This window comes from Hypanus sabinus, chromosome 6 (assembly GCF_030144855.1).
Source record: "Hypanus sabinus isolate sHypSab1 chromosome 6, sHypSab1.hap1, whole genome shotgun sequence".
NCBI lineage: Eukaryota > Metazoa > Chordata > Chondrichthyes > Myliobatiformes > Dasyatidae > Hypanus > Hypanus sabinus.
This window is the reverse complement of record NC_082711.1, coordinates 29,850,392-29,863,711: the sequence shown is the minus strand read 5'-3', so window position 1 is coordinate 29,863,711 and position 13,320 is coordinate 29,850,392. Positions and strand designations below refer to the sequence as shown.

At 40.7% G+C, this 13,320-nt stretch overlaps 1 protein-coding gene across 5 annotated transcripts in view; it reads left to right on the top strand.

The window, feature by feature from the left end:
- vipr2 (vasoactive intestinal peptide receptor 2) overlaps window positions 1–13,320 on the top strand; it is a 149,095-nt gene that overhangs the window by 89,847 nt on the left and 45,928 nt on the right. For all 5 annotated transcript variants that reach the window (XM_059971891.1, XM_059971890.1, XM_059971893.1 and 2 more), the window contains 2 exons: window positions 1,510–1,607; window positions 9,685–9,820. In XM_059971891.1, coding sequence (XP_059827874.1) covers window positions 1,510–1,607; window positions 9,685–9,820 — 234 coding nt within the window. The remainder of the gene's footprint in view (window positions 1–1,509; window positions 1,608–9,684; window positions 9,821–13,320) is intronic.

The window sequence follows — 13,320 nt, the reverse complement described above, 5'->3', positions numbered from 1 at the left end:
CTTTGCTCAAAAGGTTTTTCCTGCATTCCCCATAAAATCCTTGCCTTTCACTTTAGATCTTGGCTCTTGAATCATATGAAATTTTTTATATATTGATTCATCTTCTAGAATGCGGGTACCATTGGTAAGGCCACCATTTATTACTCATCCCCAGCTGCACGGCATTCCTTCTTATGAAGGTGTTCCCACAATGCTATTGAGGAGAGAGTTTCGGGATTGAGTTTCAGTGTTACTTAATTCTGGTACCTTTCCCAGTTCAGGATGGAGTGTGACTTGAAGGGGAACCTGCCAATGTAAGTGTGCCATGTCCCTGAAGCCCTATCCTTCTGGGTGATAGGGATTATTGGAATGGAAAGTCCTGGTCAAGTAACCTAGGGAAACAAAAGTGCATGTGGAACAGTCTTTTATACTTACCCTTTAATCTTTTCAAAATCTCGGAAATTTCTATCAGCTCTCCTCTCACTATTGTTTACCAATAAACCAAACCTGTATCAGACCAATGGATGGTTTGCCAACCAGAATAGATCATTTTGCAGTCACAGTAAGTTCAGAGCCTGAAACCATTCTGAGTTTTGTTCTAATACAGGTACCAACTGGTGAGTTATATAGGATAGAAGTGTTGTTATTCATAACTACCTGCAGTCATCCCATTAGTCTGCATTAATTTCAAACCCCTCTATGCCTTGTTCATTTAAGTACCTGTCAAAGTGCTTTTTAAAGCAATTTGCTTCCACCTGACATTTTATAGCAAATACCAGTAACTGTGTATGCATTGGCCTCCCTGAGGTGTTGTAACATCAACTAGACAGTCAGCCAATTCCATTCAAAATGGACATGAGAGTCAGGGTACAGCGGCCTGTCTCCTTGGTTTTATTGCAGACTCAACGGCATAGGGACTGAAAATGTAAACAAGCAAAATACAGTGCAATTGCCACATTGTTCCATGCGCACAAGTAAATATACACAGCTAAGTAAGAACTTAGCTAAGTTTCCTGCAAGTAATTGTTATGTGTAAACCATTTACATCTAGGTTAGTGTCTAATAAACTCAAAAACAACATACTAATTCATCAAAATCTTCTTGATACATTTAAATTAACTAAACAATATAACATCAACTTACAAGCAATGCTTCTGATGGCTTTAGATAGTAACGTCTTTTACTCCTAACGTAAATCTCTGGCCTACTGCCAGCCAATGTGCTTTTCTACTGACTTCCTGGAAGTGACCAAATACAGATCTGCAACTTCTCATTAAAACAAAAGCGTAATGTGCTTAACATAAATCAATTGCCTGAAAAGCAAAACAATGTGAAAAATTACCCCTGCAGATCACATTTAAAACCTCCTCCCTGAAACCTTAAATATATGCCTTCAAGTTTTAGGCTCTGACTATCTATCTTATCTAGTCCTCTAATGTTTTTATATACTTATATGACTAGTGATGACATTGTTCCTTTACATTTGGCTATTATTTTTCAATTTATCTCTGAATTCTTTTGTTTCAATAGACTGATTTTTACATGTCGGTGAAGATTATTTACACTCTGGGACACAGTTTCTCCTTGGTTGCCCTCACGATTGGATCAGCAATCCTGTGCTTCTGTAGGTGAGAAACGTTTATTCACAATAATTGCTTTCACAGTCAATGGGGGGAGGTGGGAGGAAGTGGGGTGAGTGAATGGGGATGGACATCTTCAACAGAAGTACCTTTCTTGAGTTTGATGTGTCAAGCTTCCTTATACTCAACAAATTCATTTCCTCTTTGTTGTAGAACCCCTCCTTGCAACACAGATGTTTCATGTGTACTGTTTTGATCGACTAACACATGGTTTTAATAATCAAGTGAAACACCTCGACCTAATGTTCAGCGGTTCTAGAGGTAGATACATTAGGGGCATTTAAGGAACTATTGGATAGCCACATGAATGACAGGAAAATGGCGGGTTACGCAGAATGGAAAGGTTAGATTTATTTTAGAGTAGGTTAACAGGCCAGCACACCGAAGGGGCTACACTGTGCTGTAATGTTCTCTGTGTTCTATGCATCTATAAATTATCCAAAAAAATATACATTGGGATAAATGTGATTGGCCACTTCTTTCAACGAATAGGGAGTAGGAGTGGGTGTGAGTACTTAATTGATTCAATCGTTATCCTAATGGGAGAGAAAGGTCATTTTATTGGGAGACAATATGCAGTAATGCTTTAACAGCTACTGAAAATAGCCAAGGTTACTATGTTCCACATTTCAAAAGGTGAACGTTGAACCTGCTGCCAAACAAGAAAATTATAGCTATGAATGTGAATTTATGCTATGAACTGGAAAGGAAGAAATAAAATAATAAAAGTAAGGATTAGAACAAATTTTCTCTAGTATCCCAATTTCCACCAAGCCCTGTTAGCAACTAGTGATGTAAATAAAGTTAGATCCTACAGGAAACTATTACTGTTCACTGCCTACAGTGGGACATCAATATACAGTATTGTGCTAAAGTCTTAGACACACACACACACACACACTCACTCACTCACTTACTCACTCACTCACACTCACACTCACAGATATAGCTAAGGTTCTTAAGATTTTTGCATAATGCTGTAATTCCTGGAAAAATTGTTGTGAACTTCCTCTGGACCCTCTCCAATGCCAGTACATTCTTTCTTAGATAAGGGGCCCAAAACAACTCACAATACTCCAAGTGCAGTCTGACCAATGCATTATAAAGCCTCAGCATCACATCCTTGCTCTTTCCTTCTAGTACACTGGAAATGAATGCTAACATTTTATTTGCCTTCCTTACCACTGACTCAACCTGCAAGTTAATCTTCAGGGAATTCTGCACAAAGACTTCCAAGTCCAATGGCACCTCTAATTTTTGAATTTTCTTCTTATTTAGAAAATAGTCTATACCTTTATTCCTTCTACCAAAGTGCATGACCATACACTTCTCTACTATATATTCCATCTGCCAATACCTTGCCCATTCTCTCAATCTGTCTAAGTCATTCTGCATTCTCCCTTCTTCCTTAAAAGTACCTTCCCCTCCTCCTAACTTCATATCATCTGCAAACTTGGCCACAAAGTCATCAATTCCATCATTCAAATCATTGACATATAACATGAAAAGAAGCAATCCCAATATCAACCCCTGTGGAACTTCACTAGTTTCTGGCAGCCAAGCAGAATAGACCCTCTTTATTCCTGCTCTTTGCCTCCTGCTAGTCAACCAATCTTCTATCTATGCTAGTATCTTTCCAGGAATTCCGTGGGTTCTTCTTTTGCTAAGCAGAATTCCAATAGATTTGTCAAGCAAGATTTCCCCTGATGGAAACCATGCTGATTTTGTTATCGTGTACCTCCTAGTTCCCTGAAACCCTCTACTTCCTCAATAATGGATTATAACATCTTCTCAACCACTGCATTCAGGCTAACTGGCCTGTAATTTCCTTTCTTCTGCCTCCTTCCCTTCTTAAAGAGTGGAGTTACATTTGTAATTTTTCTTTTCCTCTGGCACCATTCCAGAATCTTGTGACTCATGAAAGATCATTGCCAATCCCTTCACAATCTCTTCAACTAGCTCTTTCAGAACCCTATGGTGTAGTCCATCTGGTGGACTTACCTATCGTCAGATCTTGCAACTTCCCAAGCAACTTCTCCTTGATAATAGTAGTTATACTCACTTCTGCCCCCAACACTCTAGAATTTCCGGAATACCATAATGAAGATTGATGAAAAATACTTACAAAGTTCATCCACCATTTGTTTGTCCCAGCATCATTTTCCAGTGGTCCAATATCTACTCTTTCCCCTTTTTTATATCTTTACACATCTGAAAAGACTTTTCATATCCTCTTTGATATACTTAGCTTCATAGTTTATGTTTCCTCTCCTTTTTTTTTAGTTGCCTTCTGCTGGTTTTTGAAAGCTTCCCGACCCTCTAACTTTCCACTAATTTTTGCCCTCTCTTTAGCTTTTGTGCTGCTTTTGACTTAACTTGGCACCCACGGTTACCTCATCTTTCCTTTAGAGTACTTCATTTATGGAATGGATTTATCCTGCACCTTCCGAATTGGCCCCAGAAATTCCAGCCATTGCTGCCCTGACGTCATCCCTGCTAGAGTCCCCTTCCAATCAACTTTGGCCAGCTCCTCTCTCATACCCCTGTAATTACTTTTACTCCAATATTAGACTGATACATCTGATCTGAAGTTTGCTGATGATACTAAAATTGAATGGAAAAGCAAATTGTGCAGAGGATACGGAGAGTCTGCAGAGAGATATAGGTAGCTCAAGTGGGTGGGCAAGAGTCTGGTAGATGGAGTGCAATGTCAGTAAATGTGAGGTCATCCAATTTGGAAGGAAAATGAGAGTGCAGATTATTATTTAAATGGTAAAAAATTACAGTATGCTGTTTTGCAGAGGGACTTGGGAGTGCTTGTACATGAATCACAAAAGGTTGGTTTGCAGGTGCAGCAGGCTATCAAGAAGGCAAATGGAATGTTGGCCTTCATTGCTAGAGGGATTGAACTTAAGAGCAAGGAAATTATGCAGTAGCTCTATAGGGTACTGGTGAGGCCATATCTGGAGTACTGCATGCAGTTCTGGTCTCCTTAATGAGGAAGGATATTCTGGCTTTGAAGGCAGTGCAGAGGAGGTTCAGCAGGTTGACTCCAGAGATGAGGAGGTTCGACTTTGAGGAGAGATTGAGTCATTTGGAACTGTACTGGCTGGAATTTGGAAGGTTGAGGGGAGGTTTTATAGAAACATATAAAATTATGAAAAGGGATAGATAAGACAGAGGCAGAAATGTTGTTTCCACTGGTAGGTGAGACTAGAAGTAGGGGACAGAGCCTCAAGAGTTAGGGGAGTAAGTTTAGGATGGAGATGAGGAGGAACTGCTTTTCCCAAGGAATGGTAAATTTGTGGAATTCTCTGCCCAATGAAGCAGTGGAGGCTACCTCAGTAAGACAATGTTGGATAAATTTTTGCATAGTAGGGGAATTAGGGTTATGGGGAAAAGGCAGGTAGGTGGAGATGAGTCCATGGCCGGATCAGCCATGATCTTGTTGAATGGTGGAGCAGACTCAATGGGCCAGATGGCCTACTCTTGCTTTTATTTCTTATGTTCTTATCATCCAGTCGAAGGAAATATGGAGAGTTTAGCGTCTTGCGGTAGCAAAAATTATTTTATGCGTCTTAATCATCTGGTCATTAACTTTAGAACAGCTCTTTTGATGGCAATGCGTTTTATTTCAGAAATGGCCGTGAGCTGCTTTAACTTCCAACATCTAGAGCACATAATTTTATTTAGTCTAGATATCCATCACCAGGCAAACCGACTTCATCATCTGTTGAAAGAAAATCAGTCCTTTGATCAAAAAGTCTCAATCCATGCCAGGCCTTCAGAGCAAAATCACAGAGAATTTTTCTTAGTGGTGCATTCAGCAAGAAAATTTTTTTAATTCCTAGAAATGAATTTTATAAAGTGAAAGAAATACCACAAAGCAGAGAAGCTTTGCAGATGCTGGAAATCCAAAGCAACACACACAAAATGCTGGAGGAACTCAGCAGGCCAAGCAGCATCTATGGGAAAAAGTTTCAGGCCAAAACCGTTCAGCAGGACTGGAGAAATAAAGATGTGGAGTAGCTTGAAAAGGTGGGGAGGGGGAGGGAGAAACACAAGATGATAGGTGAAACTGACAGGGGAGGGCTGAAGTACAGAGGTGAGAAGTTGATCGGTGAAAGAGATCCAGGGCAGGAGAAGGGGGAATATAATAGAAGAGGACAGAAGGCCATGGGGAAAAGAAAAAGGGGGAGGAGCACCGGAGGGAGGTGATGAGCAGTTAAGGAGATAAGGTGAGAGAGGGAAACAAGAATGGGGAGGGTTGTAATAGACAAAAGTTCGAAAAATCATCTCAACTTCTGTCTCCAATCACCAAACTAATTTTGGATCCAATTAGGCAGTTTGGCTTGGACCTCTTTTGCTTAACCATCAGGGCAGACCTACATGTTGTACCACGTAGAATTCCTTATTAATATCAATGAAAATGTTTACCACCTTGCTTTCATCAACCTTCTTAGTTACTTGCTCAAAAAATCTCAGAGAAATAGTTGGAACAGGATTTCCAAACCCAACCTCCCATATGCTGAGTGTTCCCGATTAGCCCCTACTTTTCCAAATGAACATATGTTCTATCCCTTAGTATCTTCTCCAATAAGTTCCCTATCTTGATGAAATGCTCACTAGCCCAAGTTATCTGGTTTATCAGAATCAAAGTCAGGTTTAGTATCACTGGCATATGTTGTGAAATTTGTTGACTTTGTGGCATGTATTACATACAAAGCAATACATATTTTTTTTAAATCTGTGAATTACAGGGTCTGTTTGTGTGTGTGTGTGTGTGTGTGTGTGTGTATAAAATAGTTAAATAAGTAGGTCAAAAATAGAGATAAAATAGTCATGAGGTAGTGTTCATGTGTTCAATATCCATTCGGAAAATCTGATGGCAGAGGGGAAGAAGCTGTTCCTGATTCATTGACTGTGTGCCTTTAGGCTTCTGTACCTCCTTCCTGATGGTTGCAATGAGAACAAGGCATGACCTGGGTGATGGGTGCCCTTAATGATGGATGCCTCCTTTTTGAGGCATCGCTCCTTGAAGATGTCCTGGATACTATGGAGGCTAGTGCCCAAGATGGAGCTGACCAAGTTTACAACTTGCTGCAGCTTTTTCCAATCCTGTCCAGTAGCACACCCACCAACTACCCCCCTCCCCCCACCCACCATACCAGACAGTGATGCAGCCGGTTAGAATGCTGTCCACGGTACATCTGTAGAAATTTTCAAATGTTTTTGGAGATGTACCAAATCTTCTCAAACTCCTAATAAAATATAGCTGCTGTTGTGCCTTCTTTGTAGCTGCATCGATATGTTCAGTCCAAGTTAGATCCTCAGAGATATTGACACTCAGGAACTTAAAATTGCTCTCTCTTTCCACTTCTGATCCCTCTATGAGGACTGATGTATAATCCCTTATCTTACCTGTTCTGAAGTCCACAATCAATTCTTTGGTCTTACTGACATTGAGTGCAAGGTTGTTGCTATGACACCCCTCAACTAGCTGATCTACCTTACTCCTATATGCCCTCTCACCACCATCTGAAATTCTGCCAACAATGGTTGTATCAACAGCAAATTTATAGATAGCATTTGAGGTGTGCCTAGCCACACAGTCAAGGATTTAGAGAGAGTAGAGCAGCAGGATATGTACATATCCCTGAGCTGTGTCAGTGAGGAAGAGCTATTACAGTCGGCCCTGCTTATCCGCGAATTCCGCATCCGCGAATTCAACCAACCACAAATCGCGAAAACCCGGAAGTTTCTTGTCATTATTCCCTAAACAATGCAGTATAACAACTATTTTACATAACATTTACATTGTATTAGCTGTTATAAGTAATCTAGAGATGATTTAAAGTATATGGGAGGATGTACGTGGGTTATCGTGGATCAGGATCGAAAAAAATCTGAAGTTCTCTTACTAAGTAAGTCAGAACAGGTACATCCGGTATTATTTAGCGTAAGTTAGTCAAATGTTTGCATTCGTATATTGTATATATTTTACCTTTCTATGCATATAAAACACTTAAGAAGGTATGTTTCAGCGCTGGGCTTGGGAAGTTCCTGTGTTCGATCTAGTGACAGACCGCTATGGAGTGTGCTCTCCACCGTGCCGGCTTGATGTGGAGGATCAAAAACCCAAATCCCCAAAACCCAATAATTAAACCACTGTGTTGCTTAGTAATAATTGTAGCTTTCATCAGGGCAGAGCCTTTCACATGCTCCATTAAAATTGTTCCGATTGTTCACCGACTGTAGCCTGACACTTTTCCAATGACCGATGGCGTTTCCCCTCTTTCTGATCGCTTTATTATTTCCCCTTATTTTCAATAGCAATCGTGATTATTTTCATGAACAGGAACACTGCAGATTCAGAGCTATGCTGGGTCCTAATGCCTGCCGCTCTGACCGTGTTAAATAAAGTCCAGGGTTCCGCTGGGTCCTAAAGGCCACCACACTGATTCAGGTTAAATAAGGGACTTGAGCATCTGTGATTTTTGATATCTGTGGGGGGTCTCAGAACCAATCCCCCGTGGATAAGGAAGGCCGACTGTATTTCCAATCCACACAGATTGTGGCCTTCCAGTTACGAAGTTGACGATCCTGTTGCAGAGGGAGCTAGAGAGGTCCAGGTTCTGGAGTGTTTTGATCAGAATCAAAGGAATAATTGTATTAAATACTGAGCTGTGTCCTGCTGCCCTTCTTATATAAAGGACATTCATTTTGATACCTCATTACAAAACTCCTCATTAGCATCCCGGGTATCTCCCTCCTTGCTCCCATAATAACCCAGTACTTAAACCACTGGTTTGTGGTTTGTTCATGGACGGTGCTACTCAAATGCAGGATCAATTTCCTTGTTTTTTTGAGATTGATTAAAAAATGACAATTTTGTTGCATCATTTGTAACCTATTTAGGTAATTCCTGTACCTAATAAAGTGGGCTTTGAGTGTACGCTCTTGAAATTCTGCTGATGTAGCCCATCCACTTCAAGGTTCGATGTGTTGTGCATTCACAGATGCTATTTTGCACGTCACTGTTGTAATGCTCAGTCATTTGAGTTACTGTCACCTTCCTGTCAGCTTAAAGCAGTCTGGCCATTCTCATCTGACCTCTCTCATTAACAAGGCATTTTCACCTACAGAACAGCTACTCACTGGTTTTTTTAAAAATATATTTTCCACACCATTCTCTGTAAACTCTGGAGACCGCTGTGCATGAAAACCCCAGGAGATCAGCAGTTTCAGGGATACTCATTTCACGGTCAAAGTCACTTAGATCATATCTCTGCCCCATTCTCTTGTCTGGTCTGAACAACAACTGAACCTTTTCAGCATGTCTGCGTGCTTTTGTGCATCGAGTTGCTGCCATGCGATTAGGTATTTGCATTAACGAGCAGGTGTATTTAATAAACTGACCACTGAATGTATGTAAGTTTGTTGTACGGAGATATTGGCTCCCAATTCTCCTGTTTAGAAAGATCCTTAAAGTATGCTTTGGTGTTTCTAATATGCTCTGGCACATCCTGAAGTCATGGAAGGTGCTACTCAAATGCAGGATCAATTTCCTTGTTTTTTTGAGATTGATTAAAAAATGACAATTTTGTTGGGTCATTTGTAACCTATTTAATGTAAATTGGCTAAAACCTCAGTTAAAATAAAATACAAATGAATGGCACATAAAGTGTTAAGTGTTAGCTCATTACTGTGGCAGTTAATAATTTCGGTCAATGATTTATGTAACATAATTCTCCCATTTAAACCTGATTTATAAGCAACACTACAGAGTACTAAAAAGCTACCAAAGCAGTTTTGCTGTTTATTTCCCAAGTTAAAATAGTACTTGCTGAAGATAATCAAAATTATGGCTGTTGCTGTTCATCATGTAATATCAAATGTTGTAGATCTGTATTAATAGAGTCTTCTTAGCACCACAAATCTCAGTGACAATTATTTTAATTTTGGCAGTAATAACCTTAAATGTAATTGCCATTGGAAAAACAAGGTGAAAGGAATACCCTTCGGCTAACCAATTTCTTTTTGCATTTTCTGCCCTTCAATACAGGAAACTTCATTGCACACGGAATTACATCCACCTGAATATGTTTTTATCATTCATTTTGCGGGCAGTGTTTGTTTTATTGAAGGACAGGATACTGTATTCGGAAGTTGGTACTGATCAGTGCAATGAAATAATACTGGTGAGTCACAGCAAATCTTTGTTAACATTCTTTTAAGTTTAATGGGTGAGAAACTCTCTACGATGTGGGAAAATCTCTCTATGGGGCAATGAGCTAATTGGTAGAATTTTTCCATGGATCTTGATGCAAACCATGCTCATTAACTTCCCACATGCATGCTTCATGGAAGTGCACCAGAATTCTGCTGATATATGATTGCCTACCTACAGAATTCTGGAAGGCCTAAATAGGAAGAATGTGGAGAGGATGTTTCCAAGAGTGGCAGTCTTGGACAAGAGGACACAGCCTCAGAATAGAATGACATCCCTTTAGAGTAGATAAGGAGGTATTTGTTTAGCCAGAGGGTGGTGAATCTGTGAAATTCATTGCCACAGATGACTATGAAGGCCAAATCATTGAGTATACTTAAAATGAAGGTTGATAGGTTCTTGATTAGTAAGGGCATCAAAGATTATGGGGAGAAACCAGGAGAGTGGGGTTGAGAGTGAAAATAAATCAGCTCTGATTGAATGGCAGAGCAGACTCGATGGGTCAAATGGTCTAATTCTGCTCCTATGTATTATGGTCTTTCGGACTTTCTCTATATGGAGCCTGCTGTTTGTGTGCACCAATGATGTCAAGCACCTTGGAAGACATGTTGATGCCTAAGGCCAACACTATATTTTTGCCTATGGCATGGGACTCAAATAGAGAATGAAGATCCTGATCCAGTCTTATTCAGACTGCACGTCCCTTCCCAGTTAAGCAACAGCAATTGAGTCCATCACCATCTATAGGGGTCACTTCTGATCTCTGTTGCAGGTCAAGGTTCAGTCATCATGATCCCAACCCTCGGGTGCTCACCTCCAATGTTACATTGTCCTCTCAAACTTCACAGGCACCATCATTCTCTCTTTCTTTGAGAGCATCTCTGCCCAAAGCAGAGTCCTCCTGCACTCTGAGGTCATGCTATAGTGGAGCAAAAGTTGCCAGTACAGTGAGTGCAAGGCTTTAAAGATTGCTATTAAGTTACAATAATAAATAAATTAATAGTTCAAAAGCTAAATGGCGCATTAGTGTCTGTGGGTTCATGGACCTTCCAGGGGAAAGAAGCTGTTCCTAAAACATTGAGTATGCGTCTTCAGGTTCCTGTGCGTCCAGGTTCCTGTACCTTCTACGAGTGATATGTTGATCTAACCTTGGCCCAACATATTGATACAATTACAAAGAAGGCACGCCAATTACTGTATTTCATTAGGTGTTTGAGAAGAATTGATATGTCACCAAAGACACTTGCAAGTTTCTACAGATGTACCATGGAGCGTCCCCTACCAGGGGAAGCCACCGCAACAAGTTCTCTGGTACTGTGTCTAGCTCTGAGGCACGGAAGGGAAAGGAGGGAGAAGAGGAGTGCCGTAGTGGTAGAGGATTCCATAATCAGAGGAGCAGAAAGGAGCTTCTGTAGACATGAAAGAGATACCCGGATGGTATATTGCCTCCCAGGTGCCAGGGTCAGGGATGTCTCAGATCAGATCCACAACATTCTAAAGGGGGAGGATGACCAGCTGGAAATCGTGGTACATATCGGTACCACTGACATAGGTAGGAAAAGGGAGGAGGTCCTGAAGAGAGAATATAGGGAGTTGGGTAGAAATCTGAAGAACAGAACCTCCAGGGTAGTAAGCTCTGGCCTGTGCAAGTGAGAGTAAGAATAGGATGACTTGGCAGATGAATATGTGGTTGAAGAACTGGCTCAGGGCACAGGGTTTCAGATTTCTGAAATATTGGGATCTCTTCTGGGGAAGGTATGACATCTACAAAAAGCATGGGTTGCACCTTAACCCAAGGGGGTCCAGTATCATTGTGGGCATGTTTACTAGAGCTGTTTGGGACAGTTTAAACTAATTTAGCAGTGGGATGCAAACAGGAGTGATACAGCTGAGAATGGGGCAATTGGAATACAACTACAGTAGATGCAGTGTGTAGTGATACTGTGAGGAAGGACAGGCAGATAATAGGGCAAAATTGCAGTCGGTCGGATGGGTTAAACTGTAACATGGGGCCAAAATCGCAAAGGGTGATGAATACAGGACGAAAGGTGTTACATTTGAATGCATGCAGTATACAGAATAAGGTAGATGATCTTCTAGCACAGTTAGAGAAATTGACAAGTATGATGCTGTGGGCATCTCTAATTCGTAGCTAAAAGAAGATAATAGTTGGAGCTTAACATCCAAGGATACACCTTGTACTGAAAGGACAGGCAGGTAGGCAGAGGGGGTGGGGTGGCTCTTTTGTTAAAAATTCAAATCCTTAGAAAGAGATGACATAGGATTAGAAGATGTAGAACCCTCCAAACAGTAGCCAGGATGTGGACCAGAAATTACAACAGGAGTTAGAAAGGCATATAAAAAGGGAGATGTTGCAATAATCATGGAGGGTATCAATATTCAGGTAGATTGGGAAAATCAGTTTGGTGCTGGACCCCAAGAGAGGGAATGTGTAAAATGCCTACAAGATTGCTTTTTAGAGCAGCCTACTAGGGGAATGGCAATGCTGGATTGGATGTTATGAAATGACCGAGATTTGATTTGTGAGATTAAGGTAAAGGAACCCTTAGGGGACAGTGATCATATAATGATAGGATTCACCCTGTAGTCTGAGAAGGAGAAACTAAAATTGAATGTATCAGTATTAAGTGGAGTAAAGGACATCACAGAAGCATGAAAGAGGAGCTGGCCAAAGTTGACTGGAAGGGGACACTAGTGGGAATGACAGTAGAATAGCAATGGCTGGAGTTTCTGGAGTAAGTTCAGAAGGCACAGGAAAGATACATCCCAAAGAGTTCTAAAGGAGGATGAGGCTACGGTGGCTGACAAGGGAAGTCAAAACAGCACAAAAGCCAAAGAAAGGTCATATAACAATAATAGTTGGAAGGAGGATGATTGGAAATCTTTTAAAAAACAACAAAAGGCAGCTAAAAAGCCATTAGGAGAGAAAAGATTAAATATGAAAGTAACCTAGCCAATAATATAAAAGAGGATACAAAAAAAATCTGATATATACAGAGAGCCAAAAGTGGATATCAGATCGCTGGAAAATTACGCTGGAGAGGTAGTACAGGGAGGCAAGGAAATGGCGGACAAAATGAAAAAGTATTTTGCATCTGTCTTCATTGTGGAAGACACTAGCAGTATGTCAGAAATGTGGAAGTGTCAGGGTGCAGAAGTGAGCGTCGTTGTTATTAATAAAGAGAACGTGCTTGGGAAGCTGAAAATTCTGAAGGTAGGTAAGTCACCTGGATCAGATGGACTACACCCCAGGGTTCTGACACAGAAAGCTGAAGAGATTGTTGTGTCATTAATAATGATCATTCAAGAATCACTAGATTCTGGAATGGTTCCAAAAGATTGGGAAATAATACATGTCACTCCACTCAACAAAAGAAAGAAATCATAGGCAAGTTCGCCTGACTTCAGTGGTTGGAAAGGTTCTGGAGTCAATTATTAAGGATGGGGTTT